Source organism: Protopterus annectens, chromosome 7.part0, assembly GCF_019279795.1.
Source record: "Protopterus annectens isolate FY-2018-M chromosome 7.part0, PAN1.0, whole genome shotgun sequence".
NCBI classification, from domain to species: domain Eukaryota; kingdom Metazoa; phylum Chordata; order Ceratodontiformes; family Protopteridae; genus Protopterus; species Protopterus annectens.
The window spans coordinates 900,807,478-900,823,841 of record NC_056739.1 but is presented as its reverse complement, the minus strand read 5'-3'; the positions used below and the strand labels follow the sequence as shown (position 1 = coordinate 900,823,841).

Sequence of the window (16,364 nt, the reverse complement as noted above, 5' to 3'; positions counted from 1 at the left end):
TTCAGACATTCAGACCGTTTCTTCAACAGGGTCATTTGCTGATAAGGACGGACAACACCACAGTTATGTGGTATATCAACAAACAGGGAGGCACACATTCATATCCTCTATGCCGGATGGCAATGGACCTCTGGAATGTGGCCCTGAACCTCAACATTCAGCTCCAGGCCATATTTGTGCCAGGAAAAGAAAATATTCTAGCAGACATCTTAAGCAGAACTACCACGGATGCCCACGAATGAATGCTGCATCCAGACATCTTCAAATCCATTACAAGGAAATGGGGACTACCAGAGATAGACCTGTTCGCATCCCCACACAACCACCAGTTGAAAAAATTCTGCACAAGGACATACCACCCACTTGCTTGGAAGGTGGACTCCCTATCCTTCAGTTGGGAAAACCTAACAGCATATGCATTCCCACCTCTCCCTTTGATGCACAAAGTGCTACTGAAGATCAAAGAAGATCACCCAAGGATCATCTTGATAGCTCCAGACTAGCCGAGGCAACATTGGTACCCGCTACTAAGGAGTATGTCTCGGGAACACGCATGGCCTCTACCCCTACTACCTCTGCTGCTAACACAGAACAACTTCAAAATCCTGCATCCAAACTTGAAAACACTGCAGCTAGCTGCTTGGAACATTACATAAGACAACATAACCCAGATTTATCTCAAAGGGTTAAAGACATTGTCTTGGAGGCTCGCAGACCCTCAACAAGGAAAACTTATTCAGCAAAATGGAAAAGATATCTCATTTGGAGTACAACAAAAGGAGTAGATGCATCATTGGCAAACATAGCTAACATCCTGGAATATTTAGCAGAGCTTTTCCACAATGGCCTGTCTTACTCCTCCATTAAGATTCATGCATCAGCAATTTCAGCACAATACAACATGGATCCTCCAGTCTTTTCTCAACCTCTACTCAGGCAGTTTCTGAGAGGAATTAAAAATGTAAAGCCACCAAGGAAACCACCATTGCCTACATGGGACTTGAACTTTGTGTTAGAAAAGTTGACACTTCCCCCTTTTGAACCAGCAGCAACAGCAGAATTATAGTACTTATCTTGGAAAACTGCATTCCTGCTTGCAATCACTTCAGCTAGAAGGGTTTCTGAATTACAGGCATTAATGGCAGTACAACCCTTCCTTATCTTCCATCAGGATAGAGTGTCCATGAGAACTAATCCTACCTTTATGCCAAAAGTGGTCTCCGGGGTATCTTTAAACCAAGCAATACACCTACCAACATTCTTCCCCAACCCGCAGAACAGGGGGGAAAGATTACTGCATACCTTGGATGCGCACAGACAATTGCGCTACTACTTGGACAGAACTAAGAACAATAGAAAAACTGACCAGCTTCTGGTAGCATATGCAACAGGAATGGAAGGAAAAGCAATTTCCAAACAAACAATCTCAAAATGGATAGGAAATTGCATTAGATTTTGTTACTCTTTTCATGGAAAGGCAACTCCAGAAAACATCAGACCTCACTCCACAAGGGCTACAGCCACTACTACAGCTTTCTTACGAGGAGTGGCTACCAAAGACATTTTAGAGGCTGCTACTTGGAGCTCCGTGCAAACATTTGCCAAGCATTATAATCTACCTTTATACTCCAGATCCCGAGCAAGTTTTGCCACTGCTGTTTTGCAAGGGATCTTAACTACACCATAAACTCTTAGTGCCTCCTTAGTGCCTCCTCCCCCAGTTTGGCTATGGTATTCTACCCATTTGTTAGGACTGCAGATGCATCCTTGAAGGACATAGTACAGTTTTGTACCTACCATAAATGTAGATGTCCGAGAGGTATGCATCTGCAGTCAGGATTACCCACCCTCCTTCCCCTCTGTGGTACTCCTAGGGTATTTGCCCATCTTGTAGCTAGCTGGGGGAATCTATTATGGTGTATTTGTTTGTATATATGTATATACATGTTTATTTCTATTTGCTCTCTATTGTTTGGAAACATTTGCATTTATCCAAATTTAGCCTTCCTAGAGGGCACCTGGCATCTGGGGCAAGAAACACTGAGGAAAATGGCGTCGACTGATGCCTTTATACCCGCTGAACTGCAGCTATGACGTCGGGTGAAGTGCGACACCAGCCGAGGCCAGACCCAGACTTTGGAATCGGGCCGACCGAAGGGCTGCCTGAGGCAGGACAACCCTTTTATTAGGACTGCAGATGCATACCTCTCGGACATCTACATTTATGGTAGGTACAAAACTGTACTTTTCTTTGAAATCGACTCATCCAAGAGGGTCCCACCAGACTAGAGAGGATCCCGATTCTACTCAAGGTTTGTTTTAGTGCCAGAGAAAACTGGTGACCTAAGATCATTTTGGATCTAAGTTACTTAAACAAGTAGTTAGCCATTTTAACCAAATTCTGGATAGCATGGTGTAGTCTGTTCTCCCATTGTTGAAGAGAAATGACTGGATGTGCTCGATAGGTTTTTAGGATACGTACTATCTCATAAAAATGAACAAGTTCTCCAGGAAGCATATCCTCTTCTGTCTGGGAGCCAGTCACTGAGTTCAGAGCTCTGTCCCTTGGACTCACCACAGACCCCCAGGTTTTACTAAATGCATGGCAGTAGTAGCAGCTCATTCACGACTGCAGAGATTCTGGTCGTTTCCTTACCTAGATGACTGGCTCATAACCACCCCCTCCAGAGTTTTACTTGTCCGTGCCAGGGACTCCTTGCTCCACTTATAAGAACAACTTGAGATTACAGTAAAATTTCAGAAGTCTCATATGCAGCCTACACAGACTCTGGAGTTCATTGGAGTTCTCTTACATACGACAACTCTCAAGAGTGAGAGAGGGAGAGAGAAACTACCTCAGCAATGCATCTCATCCCAATGGGAGAACAGACTACACCATGCTATCTAAACCCAGCAGTCTCTGTCACACAGTAAGCCACCAGCCAAATTGATTCTCTAAAACATGGGTTCCATAGTCTCTTTCATAACCTTGCTACTGTCCAGGTTTCACATGAGTGTTTCTATCAATACAGTGGTTGATCAGGCGGCAACCAGTGTCTTACCAGATCATTCTGACAAGTATTTGCAGGGAGCAAATTGTTCAGAGGATAAACTTCCCCTCTCCTTCCACAGGGATGTCTAATTCATTCTACCACCTTCTCAGGCCACAGTGACCTCGGATGCCTCCCTACTAAGGTGGGAAAGCATTATTTGAGGAAGACAGTCCAAGGCATGTGGTATCTGCTAGAGGCCAGTCTTCACATCAGTATCTTGTAGATGACAGGAATCCTCCTAGCATTTCAGGTCTTTCAGGACTCTTTCCCCTTGGATGTGATTTTGATTTAGACAGTATGGCTGTTGTCTGGTACATCAACAAGCAGGGAGGAAAAAGATTTTACCCTTTGTGTTGAAAGGCCATGAGAGGTTGGAAATGGGCAATATTGTCTTGCCGCTTTCTGATAGCAATGCATATATCAGGGAAGTTAAACATCCTTGTGTACATGCTGAGCAGATCCTTTCTGCTCCCTCATGAGTACTCCCTCAGTCTGCTACTAGCATTCAGCCTCTGCAGCTGTCCTTGTTACAATATTTTCTTCTCTCCCCTAAACACCAAATTCAACAAGTTCTTTGTTCTGAGCCTCGGGGCGGGGGGGTCACCCTGGGATGCTATGGTGCACCTTTGACCTCCAGGATATCTTTGTTTTTCCCACGTTCCATTTGATTCCAAAGTTTCTTCAGAAAGCATTGGCATTACAGGTCTCTGCCATTTTCATACCCCCTCTTTGGCTTCATAAGATGTGGTTTCCCTTCCTCTGGCTTCATCTAGTTCAGTGTCCTTGGGAACTGGGCTCAGTCCCAGATCTACTGTCCCACCCATCAGTAAGCCACACCTGGGTTTATAAGCCCTTAAACTGACCTCATGGTTTCTCCAATTTCTGTGATGGTTCAGGCTTTCCCCTTGCATTCTACACATTTTATCTTCCTCACATAAACCCTCAACTACATAGCTAGACAAGAGCAAATGGAAAAGATTTTCTATTAGTGCCACAGAGAAAGACGTTGATCTCTTCTCCACCCCCCTTTTCGGTAGTGTTAGATTTTCTTGCTCATCTTTTTCAAGGTGGAGCTAGTTATTCCACTATCAAAGTGCAAGTAGCTGTTATTTTTTCTTTTCACATTGGTGAGGTCATTCTCCTTCAGCCTCTCTTAGGTTATCGAAAGCCTTTCTCTGAGGTGCTTTTCTTTTGCGTCTCCTGCTCAAAGACCCAGTTTGTCCATGGGGCATCATTGTTGTTTTGCAGTCTTTGACAGGCCCCCCTTTTGAACCTGCTGCTAAAGCCAATTTAAGGTTTCTGTCTTGGAAAGCCTTATTTTTGGTAGCTATTATGTCTGTCTGGAGGATTTTGGAATTGCATGCACTTTCCTCAAAACCCCCTTTCTTGATTTTTCACAAATGCAGAGTAGAATATATTTGAGGATAAATCAGTCATTTCTACCAAAGGCTTCTGAATTTTCCATCAATCTGGCCATAAATTTGCCAGTCTTCTTTCTGAATTTCTGAAGTAAAGGTGACTATACTTTTCATTTGTTAATGTTCATCGTCAGCTGTGTTTACATATACCTCACGAAATACTTGAGGAAATCTAAGTATTCCTTTCCTTTTTAAAATCTAAATTGGGACAAGCGGTATCCAAAGTCTCCCTATCAAGATGGCTGACTCAATGGATCTCCTTTGTTTACCAAGAGAAGGGGTAACTTATACCTTCAAAGCATAAGGCTCGCTCAACCAGATCCATAGCTTCATCTGCAGCCTTTTTTCTAGTATCCCCATTGATGACATTTGTGCTGCAGCTACCTGGTCAAAAATTCACTGCAGCTACCTGGTCTAATTATAAGTTGAATTTCCAGTCCAGATACAGGGCTTTCTTTGGTTCAGTTGTGCTCAGGAATATCCTTCCACGTGACCTCCCAATAATTTAAGAAGCTGAGGACTCTGCCGTATATTTAGAGGGATGGATGTAAAAGACAACATCAGATATGAAAGTTATGTACTCACCATAACGTTAGATATGTGTTTTTATTCTGTCCATTCCTCTGTTAGTCCACTCTCTGCCCCCATCAGTATTTCTTTCCTGTGTAATAGTGTTGCTCATCTCTGGTCCTTTTCTGGGATGGATGTAACTGATGCGATCTTGGCTCCTGAAGATTGTCTGTTTCTCCACCGTGCCTTACCCACTGTTTCTTTTGCATACCAGTTTTAAATAGTTATTCCTTTCTGAAAATGTGTTCAAGATTTTATAAAGGGCAAACTCGATCTGATGTAGCTCCTGCTGTGCATGGAGATTATGGGTAGGGGGGAGACTAAGCAGTGAATAGAAAGCTTTGCCAAGTACTGATCCAATGTTGGATCTTTGACCTGTATTTATAGAAGAATGGATGGAATACGACAACACAGATCTGATGTTATGGTGAGTTTATAACTTTCATTACTAGTGGCCCCAACATGATGTTCTTCGTCTCACATTGCTGCAGTCATAACCTGTGGGTAGTCCGCTGTCCTCGATCGGCCCGAATACCAAAGAGCTGGGCTGGCGTCGGTCATTGTCGCCTAGAGCTGACTTCAGTACTTCGTAGTACATAAGCGCATGACCGACACCATATCCTCAGTCTTTCTTGCCGCGTGGTCCGAAGCAGAAGCAGCGTTTGCAAGTGCCGTTCAGCGTTCTGAAATTTTCATTTATCGAGTTTCAGACCGAAGACCAAGTTGGGCTAAGTACCCCGTTGGGGAAATCTTTGTCTTTTCTTGCCTCAGTTATCCGGATGTCAGAAAAAGTTAATAATTGCATTTCTTGTGGGAAACAGATACCTCATAAGGATTTTCATTCTTTCTGTATTCCTTGCTTAGGGCCTGAGCACGACGTGGTTGGGTGTCGCTTTTGTGCTAGATTTAACAAGCGCACCATTAAACGAAGATTAGACTGTGCCAGGCTCGTTTTTGGTAAAAGGTGTAACTATAACATGCCGTCGGATCCTCCGACGCGCTACCGCTAAAAGCGAAGATAAATCTTTGAAGTCTAAACCGGATGAGTCGTCCGTTGCGGACGCCGGTTCTACGGAGCCTCCGGTTGAATCTGTGGATCCTGCCGAGGGTTCGGCTGAATCCCATGGGGAACCTTTACTTTTACAGGAGTTGGCCTCTCAGGAGTTAGGCCCGGCTGAAGGTGCTTCTCAGGTGTCTGTAGTTCCATCTTTACAGAAGGTTATTAGGCCTTCTGCTTCAGTGGCTAAAGCTCATGCTAAGGCCAAACCTTGTCATGTTGGCCCTGGTCATAGTTCTAGCTCTCCAGCCCCTGTTCCTAAAAAGCATATGTTAAAAATGGCTGAGGACTTGATTACTTTGATCAGGGGTTCTATGCCCCCCCCAGAGAAGAGGCCTAGGGTGGAGGCAGATTTAGAGGGGATGGATCATTCCTCAGACTACTCTGATTCCTCAGTTGAAGAAATTCTGGAATTCCCTTCTTATTTAGATTCGGATGCAGAGGACTCCTGTCCTTCTGCTTCTCCTCTAGAGGATTTTTCTTTTTCTGAGACTTTACATTCCATGAGGGAGCATTTCGAGTGGGAAGGCCAGGATTTTTCGGATTCTCGGAAACGGCTCAGGGAATTTTTGTTTCTGCCACAGCATAGGCCCTTGGCTATTCCCCCTGTCTTAGAAGTTGTTCAGGATGTTTTCTCTGAATCTTCCCTTAATCCTGATTCTTTACCTCCTGCCCCTGTTAAGCCAGACAGATATTATAGAGTTCCAGAAGCGCATAAGTATTTGTACAAGAGTCCTAGAGCTGATCCGGAAACTGTTACTCAAGGTCCGAAGGGTATTAGGGCTTCTGTGGCTAAGAATCCAGTTCCTTTGGATAAAGATTCTAGAGCTTTAGATAGATGGGGGAAAAAAGTGTACACCTCCTCTACGTTAGCTATGAGGGCTTTGAATTGCCAATTTCATATGCTGAAGTATCAGCATTTTTTGTTAGGACAATTGCAATCTAAGGTGGATGCTTTATCTGAGGGTATAGAGTGTAAGGAGCTCCAGGAGTTGGTTCATGCATCAGATCAAGTTGGCAAGCATTCTTTGCAGTGTGGTTTCGATGCTCTTCAGGCTGCATCTAGGGTGGCGGCTACAGGTTCAGTTATTTGTAGACATGCCTGGCTTAAGGAACAAAATTTGTCAGAGCATGTTAAGGCTCGGATTTTGGATGCTCCTCTTCAATCTGAAGTACTTTTTGGTCCTTCTGTGGAATCAGTTTTGAAAAAGATGGAAGATAAGGCTAAGTCTATGCAGACGGTCAAAGATTTTATGCAGGTGCAGCCCCCTAAGTTTAGTAGGAATTGGCCTGCTAGAGGATGGTCTTTTCCTTCTTCGGATTATCAGTCTAAGGGCAGGCCTAGGCGTGGTAGAGGCAGAGCTCATGCTCAGGGTTCTTTCAGACCTAGGATTTGGAGCTCTCCTGCACAGTCTTCTGGTGAGGGCAGGGGTCAGCCTTTTCGTAAACAGACCCAATGACCTGTATCTTCCGCTGCCAGACCCTTCTCTACTGGCAGCTCCTCTAGGAGGAAAGTTGGGACTTTTCAAACAAAACTGGCATTTGTTCACCCAGGACAAATGGGTGTTGGATGTAATAAATCACGGGTACAAGTTTTATTTTCACACTTTTCCTCCTTTCAAAGGCATGCCGGATGTGCCTCCTCAGCAAAGAATGGAGGCTCAGGAGCAAATTTCTTTACTTTTACAGATGGGGGAAATTCAGGTGGTCCCTCCGTCAGAAGTAGGCCTAGGTTTTTATTCCCGTCTATTCCTAGTGCCAAAGAAAGGAAACACTTGGAGGCCAATTCTGGATCTGTCCATTCTCAATACCTACCTAGACATTCCAAAGTTCAAGATGTTAACATTACAACAACTTCTGCCTATGCTAGGCAAAGATCACTGGATGGTAACCCTGGATCTCAAAGAGGCCTATCTTCACATCCCTATCAGGCTCAGCTGCAGGAGATTCCTGAGATTTCGGGCTGGTACTTCTCATTATCAGTTCTCTGCATTGCCCTTTGGTTTATCTACTGCGCCCAGGGTATTCACAAATGTTCTGGCTCCTGTAATTGCTTTTTTCAGACAGAGAGGAATACAAATTTATCCTTATCTGGACGATTGCCTGATTCTTGCTCAAAACAAAGACAAGTTACTTCAACATCTCCAGTATGTAATGGCAGTTTTAAGGTGCCTAGGGTATTCTGTGAACGAAATAAAGTCCAGTTTAGTGCCCTCTCAGGACATGTGCTTTCTGGGTGTGAGACTGAATACAGCTTCTCAGATGGCATTTCTGACCCCGGACAAACAAAGAACTCTTCATCTATACTTCCAGCAGTTATCAGTAATGTCCAGGCTGACTGCAAGGACAGTCCTTCAAGCCTTGGGGTTCATGGCATCTTGCATTCTAGTAGTTACCCAATGCCAAACTGCATATGAGGAAGCTACAATGGTATCTCAAAAGTGTGTGGACTCAACACTGCCACGATTTGGACACTGTCATTCGGATTATACCTTGCATCCAGAAGGAATTCTTGTGGTGGGCTCAGGAATGTCACCTAAACAAGGGACTCTCTGTGACCCGACCAGAGGCGAGTCAGATCCTAACGACGGATGCCTCGGACTTGGCTTGGGGAGCACACTTCAATGGGAAATGGATACAAGACATGTGGCCTCCCAAACTACTACATTTGCATATCAACATGAAGGAGATGTTAGCAGTCCAATTTGCTTTGATGGCCTTCAAGGACCTACTTCAGCCGGGACAGGTGTTGATTCAAACAGACAACACAACAGTCATGTGGTACATCAACAAGCAGGGGGGAACCCATTCCTACCCTCTTTGCAGACAAGCAATGATTTTGTGGGAAACTGCTCTGAGTTTGCAAATCAATCTTCAAGCACGGTTTCTGCCAGGAGCACAGAACTCCCTAGCAGATGTATTGAGCAGGCAAATTGTGGATCCCCACGAGTGGAAACTGGGTCATTCAAACAATTGACCGTGGCTTGGGGAACTCCAGACATAGATCTGTTCGCTTCTCCACTGAATTTTCAACTGCCAAAATTTTGCACAAAGATGTTCCACCCAAATGCTTGGAAAGTGGATGCTCTATCTTTCAGATGGAACAACCTTCACGTTTATGCTTTTCCTCCTCTGCCTCTTCTTCCCAAGGTACTCTTGAAAGCCAGACAGGACAAGCCTTGCATGATTCTAATAGCACCAGATTGGCCACGTCAGCATTGGTATCCTCTGCTGAGGAGTTTAATTCAGGAGCCTCCTTGGCTTCTGCCACAAGTTCCTCATTTGTTATCCCAGTCAAACAATCATTTTCTCAATGTTCGGGTGCAGTCCCTGCATCTAACAGCCTGGCGTATTCTGTGATGGAGCCGGTGGGGTCTCAGCTTCCTCAACAGGTTTTAGATGTCATTTTGGAAGCCAGGAGGCCTAGTACGAGAAAAGTTTATGCTGATAAATGGAAGAGATTTTTTCTTTGGAGCACAGCAAAGGGCTTTGATGTTTCAGTGCCTAATTTGAGTTTTGCACTACAGTATCTTACTGAATTACTGGACAAGGGTTTGTCATTCTCTTCTGTGAAGGTTCATGCTGCAGCCATTTCTTCTCACTATGATTGTGACCCTCCTTTATTTTCTCACCCTTTGTTCAAACAATTTCTTAGAGGGGCAAAGAATATAAGACCCCCACGTAGGGCTCCTACTCCTTCCTGGGATCTCAATTTTGTGTTGGAGAAGCTTACTTTACCTCCTTTTGAACCTGCAGCTACGTCTGAATTGAAGTTTTTGTCTTGGAAGACTGCTTTTTTGTTGGCCATTACTTCTGCTAGGAGGGTATCTGAATTGCAGGCACTCATGGCAGTTGAACCTTTTCTGATATTTCATAAGGATAGAGTTTCTTTGCGAACTAACCCTACTTTTATGCCTAAAGTGATTTCTAATGTGGCCTTGAACCAGTCTATTCATTTGCCTACTTTTTATGCTGATCCCCAAAATAAGGGGGAAAAAGTTTTGCATTCTTTGGATATCCACAGGCAGTTATGTTATTATTTGAGCAGAACTAAGGAGTTCAGACAGACTCAACAGTTATTTGTTTCTTTTGCTTTGGGTTCACAAGGGAAAGCTGTTTCAAAGCAGACTATTTCTAAGTGGATTGGTCAATGTATTGCTTTTTGTTATTCTCATCATGGGAAGAATGTTCCTGCTGGGATCAGACCTCATTCTACTTGGGCTACTGCCACATCTACTGCTTTTTTGAGGGGTGTAGCTACTAAGGATATTTTGGAGGCAGCTACTTGGAGTTCAGTACACACTTTTACTAAGCATTACCATCTCCTCTTTATTCCAAGTCCAGGGCTGGGTTTGCCACTGCAGTTTTACAGGGCATGTTAGCAGCTCCTAATGCTATTTAGTTTGCCAGCCTCCCTTTTCCTTTGCTTTGGGATTCTACCCACAGGTTATAACTGCAGCAATGTGAGACGAAGAACATAGTACAGTTTTGTACCTACCATAAATGTAGATGTTCGAGGATCTACATTGCTGCAGTCCAATTATCCCTCCCTCCTTCCCCTCTATAGTTTGTGGTTGTTGGGCGTTTACTATTTTGGCTCTGGCCTTCTTTCATTCTTAGGCCTTCTGACATCTGGGGCAAGAAATACTGAGGATATGGCGTCGGTCATGCGCTTATGTACTACGACGTACTGACGTCAGCTCTATGCGACAATGACCGACGCCAGCCCAGCTCTTTGGTATTCGGGCCGATCGAGGACAGCGGACTACCCACAGGTTATGACTGCAGCAATGTAGATCCTCGAACATCTACATTTATGGTAGGTACAAAACTGTACTTTTCATGCTATGAAAGAGTTGTCCTGGGCTGTTATTGGGATTCATCAATGCAGTGTTCTTGGCTGTGGACAGTGCCTTGAGCACCTGGTCTCTAGTGATAGTTGTGGGAGTTATGGATGTGGGTATTACCTGAGTGGCATCTGGTGGGGAGGGGCAAGTAAAACTGGACCTAAGTTTGTCGTCCAGGCGAATTGCAATATCTTCAGCACTGTATAGGTGGCACCATTTATAATGATTTGACACATTGCTATGTATTACCTTTGACTTTACCAACATAGTTGAGGAAAGCTTTGTAATGGTCCTTAGTTTTGGTGGACTTTATTAGCCCCCACAGCTGCTTGTTTTAGTTGCTGAGGTTACCTTGCTGGGCATCACACGTCCTAATGTTTGCCATGAATTTTTTTCCTTTTGTTGTACTACCTGTTAATGTTGGGATTCCATCAGGACAGTTTGTTTTTTTGAGTATGATCCTGTGCTTAGTCTGGGTATATTCCACTTTCTTGCAGCTGTTAATTTGATTATACATAGTTTCTGTGAACAAATCTGCATAGGCAGCAGTGTTCTAAGGGTTTGGCTGGGCTTGACATTTAGCCAGGGTGTCACTAAGTAGTAAGAGGTTTGCCCTAGAATAATTCCTAAAATTTTCCTGGATTTACATTTACTTCAAAGGCAAATTCAAGTACACTGGCTTTGTCTAATTGTCTAGAATAGGTTTTTCCAAGATGCAGGGTCTTTTTTAGGGAATGCCTTTACTTTTGTGGTTAAGAACAAACTGGGTTATATAATAAGTTTGTACAGCTGAGTGAGCATTGTTTTGAAAGTGTGTAAACATATAGGTAGCACATTGAACAGACCTTTGTTTAATGTATTAAGACGTCAAGTCTAAAGAGTTTATGGTAGCCCTTTTATTATTTTGAGCACATGATGTTGCTTTGTACTTAGTCACTGTAGTCTGTTGGTTCCAGTAATAATTCAGGCACTGTTATTTTATTTCTGCAGGACTCTGCTGCGAGATGATCAATTGGATGCCGTCACCAAAGCAGCACAGCAGGAAGAGTTGGAGAGGAGAAAACGGCTAGAGCAACAAAGAAAGGAGTTCCCAGCTCCTTTCCCTGTGGTTCCTTTAGATTTTGTACAAGGTAGGTACCTAAGATCTCAAGTAGGTTTTTGTTCTTCCAACCATAAAGGAACAGCTCTAAGGTTTTTAGTCGCTGTTGGTACTGCATAAGTTTGAGTTATTACAGTTTTTGTGCAAGGCATATGCCATTGCTCATAGTTTGTTGATATTAAGATGCACCAGTAACCCCTGTGAAAGAGAATTGCACATAAAAGGAATTTCTTCCAGCATAAACCAAGAGTTTGTACTCATGTAGTTGGGGTTGTAGTACTTCACTTAAATGTACCAATTTTGAGGTGAGTGTACAGCAGTGTAAGTAGCACGTTTAGTGCACATTAGCCGAGTATGATGGGGAAAATTAGCTTTCTTTGCATTTCTCAGAAGGAATTTTTTATGTATCTTGTTAGAAAGTTGTATGAGGAAGCCCAGTTTTCACACTTTTGCTTCATTGAAGTACATTAGTGCAGTTTAACTCAGTTTTGATAGAAAAATGTTGTCTTTTCTCAAGTGAGAACATCTTTATAACTAAAGAATTCCATTGTTCACGTACAGTGTAGATCTGACATGATCCAATTTGTCTGCTGCAACTTTAGGACCGGTAGCCATCCGCAACAATTTCACAGGCTGTAAAAGTTCTATCATAGCTCTTATAATGCACCTCCTGTTCTGACCAGATCTTAGTTGTTACTTGGAAATTGGCATCCTAGGATACTTCTGGAGTTGGGTTGCAATATGGTTGTCTTTTCTGAACAAGATTTGTCAAAGTATCTGCAGTCCAGACTGTCTCAGGATGCCTTTGTCAGATCCTTCAGATTTCTGTACAGGTTAACTGAGACAAGATGAGGGTGCTGATCAAAGGTGGAATCAAAATGGTCTTCATCTATTTTCACTTTGTTTCTATGGTGGAAAGAGTAGGGCCATTTCCCTCCAGTTTGGTTGCTTCCACCCTGGTGTTTATCTTGTAAGTTTGAGCCATTGCTGGACTTCAGTCTTCTGCTTCACACCAATCACTCAGCTTACATTTCTGATTTCAGTGCCGATGTCTTCAGTTTTGATAGTTGTCACAAAGACCTAAGTTGTTGATACTGATTGGTTCATAGGTGTGTACTAGGCTAATGGCCCTGGAGCCTTTACAAGACTAGGCCATAGGATTGCCCTGGCATCATGCCCATCCGACTTTAGTTTCTAGTGCCTCTGTCGAGTAGAGCCACTGGGAGTGATCCCCGGGTTGAATTTTCTATTTCCCATCCACTCATCAAGATTTCTCTTGAAGAGGGTCAGTGAGGTGCTCTGTTTGACATGTATGGGAAGTCTATTTCGTAGCATGGGCAGTCTCTGGGTTATGAACCTGTCCTTCCAGCACGTTCTGTTGATTGTGGTAATGAGGTTGAGTTCTCTGGAGCGTGTGGTGCGGAGGAATTGGGATTTCTTTAGATGTAGCATTTCTAACAGAGCTGGGTCAGACATGGCTTTGTAAGTCAAGCAGAGATCGCCTCTAAGTAGGCGATATGAGACAGATATGAGACAGAGAATAGTTGGAGTTTTTTGAGTCTTTCCATATAGGGCAAGTGTTTAAGGCCTAGGATCCTCTTTGTGAGGTACTTTTGCGGCCTCTCCAGTTGTTGCAGGTGTCTAGTGAGGTACATGCCAAATGGGGCATGGTATGTCTCAGGTCATTCACACCCACATGTACAATGACAGAGTCATATTTGTACCTGTTGTTGAGGGACCTGAGTGCATGCGTTGTATGGCGAATCCTAGCACCTGACAGGCAGCTGAATGTTACTTTATCATTATTCAGCCTAGTAAGTGGGACATCAGTGTGCCTCATTATCAAGTCACCTATGACTAGTGTGCTGGGCATGCTGTTTTGCCTTAGGGGCTTTGGTTGAATGGCACACTATTTAGGAGAGTTATGTGTCTTGTGATTAGTATTGTGTTGTGGTGGTTGAGTGCGTTTCTGCCTTGGAGGTCTCTGCTGTTTGGGTAGATTTTTATTGAGAGCCTCTGCGAAGGTGGGTGTGTGGTTTGTGCTCTTATTTGAAGCCAGTGCTGGTGTCTGTTCTGGAGGGCTATGTGTTCCATGTAGTGTGGTGCAAGTGTTGACCTTCTCCTCTTGACTAGCTATTCCGGTCTTGGCTTCCAGTTTGGATATACAAGTGCATCTCTCACAAGTCAGAGTTGGGAGGTAAGAGGAGAGGGTTGTCGGTGTACATGAGGCAGTTGCTACATTGCCTCAAGATGCCCAAGTTCACCAGGTTAACAAGAGAAAGCACAGGGAACTGACCTTTAGACATTCCTGGAGGGGTGGGCATTAATAATAAGTACTGGAGCTGTTTCCTGTAGAACGATTAGTGCTGGTAGCACTTTTGTGTGCTACAATAATTGCTACAAGAAGTCTAGTATGGTAAAGTGCTAGACTAATAAGGTGGTAAAGTGTAGGAGTGGAGAGAACTAGCAGATCTAATGGAAAAATTGAAGGGCAGTCTTTGGCACCTCTCAGGAGCTTACAAACAGTCCTGGATACAGCAAATCTGTATCTGGACTAGACTAGTTACAGGAAAGGCGGGAAACAAGCGTAACACAGGCTTTTAAACCAGAAAGTTGAAAGAGATAGGTAAACTGCCCAAACGGCCAATAAACTACAAATTCTGGGTTGACTCTGATTATGGTGTAGATGCCTTCAATGTCGGTGTCAGTATTGACTGCATAGGCTTGTTAGATCTCTGCATTGAAACCTTCTTTAATGCTGATGGCAGTGATGGTACTTGGAACCAGTTGGATCCCTTCATTGATGGCCTTCTCAGTGTTGAAGTTTATGGAGCTGTCAAGTAATTCTCTGTTTGCCAAACCTCTTGGCATGTGAGGGACAGGATTCACTGTAGAGTCCAGCCTTGAGACTGAAAGATACCTCAGAGGATCCAGCACTAGATGCTTATTAAAAATTATTAAAAAAGGGAAATTTACATTTATCTCTATCTGGATGTCTGCACACTACAGGCAAATCCTTGAAAGGGCTAACAGATCAATAAAGTAGACATTCCACTGCTTGACCAATTTAAGTATTTTCCTACACCTCCGAAGTTCTACCTTCAGTAAGACATATTTTTGGGTAGTACTGGATTACTAAGACAGGCAGCTTATCACTTCCATGGTTAAAATTCCATTTCCTTCACTGTTCACCATATGGCACAGAAGACTTTAACAGTTAAGCTAATTCTTGAAGATAGTCATTGTTAGCTTCTATTTTAAGTGTATGTGTGGCTAGACTGCACTAGTGGAAAGTTCATTGGTACCTAAGAAACCATAGAAGCAACATCAGCATTTTTGGAGAACATTTGACTCCTTATCCTTTGTAACTAGGAGGAATTTAGATGGCGAGAACACTAGGTGTGGGTCATCTCAAGGATGCCTTTTGTGACTTGGCTTCTCAGGTCCTAACTACAGATGCTTCAGATTTCAAAGGGGGGGGGGGGCTTGCATAGTTCTCTGGAAGTCCAAGGCAGGAGCTGCAAACAAGACTGCCTCAAACAAGCAAACAGTTACCATGGAGTTGGTGGCATTAATCTATTCCCCATTGATTTTTCAAATTGAATACAAACCTTGTATCTTTAGAATTGTAACCAGCAGTAGCATTGTAATGTAGTACTTCAACAAGCAAGGAAAGATTAGCATCTAACAACTGTGCAAATTACCCATAGATTCATAGGAGGTTACTAGGATAATGGCCCTAGGGCCCTTACAAGCCTAACCAAGTTAGCCCTTGTCTCCTCAAAGGTTTGGAGATATGGTGTATGTTATTAGCAGATCTAAATCAGCTCCTACTGCCCCTATCCAAGAAGGACACAGATGAAACCCCTGGGTTGAATTTGCGGTCTCCCATCCAGTTGTTCAAGTTGCGCTTAAAAACGTTTAAAAATGGGCTGTGTTTAACCTTTATTGGAAGTTTATTCTGGAGGGGAGGCAACCTCTGGGAGACATATCTGTCTCTGCAGAAAGTCCTGTTGATGTCACATGCTAGGTTAAGGTCCCTAGAGCGAGTGAGTCATGCACCATTTGACTTATGAATGTGCATCATTTCCATTAACTCATTACATGCGAGTTGACACCTCCAGGTGCATCTGCAGTTAACTCGTACTGACTCCTGTAGGCGTCAAATATTACTTGTTCATATTTGCATCAGTAATTCTAAAACCAAGCTATGTACAAGGTTTTAAAAGATTTCATCTTAAAGCTTACGCAATGGCAAACTCAACTGCATTAATTTTGACCCCTGTCTAGTGCAAATAAATGGATATTAACTGTTGTTTT

General features: G+C 43.5%; 1 protein-coding gene across 1 annotated transcript in view; it reads left to right on the top strand.

The window, feature by feature from the left end:
- Positions 1-16,364, top strand: part of RAD54L2 (RAD54 like 2) — a 2,252,401-nt gene that overhangs the window by 249,074 nt on the left and 1,986,963 nt on the right. Inside the window, exon 5 of the mRNA XM_044077481.1 lies at positions 11,936-12,075. Coding sequence (XP_043933416.1) covers positions 11,936-12,075 — 140 coding nt within the window. The remainder of the gene's footprint in view (positions 1-11,935; positions 12,076-16,364) is intronic.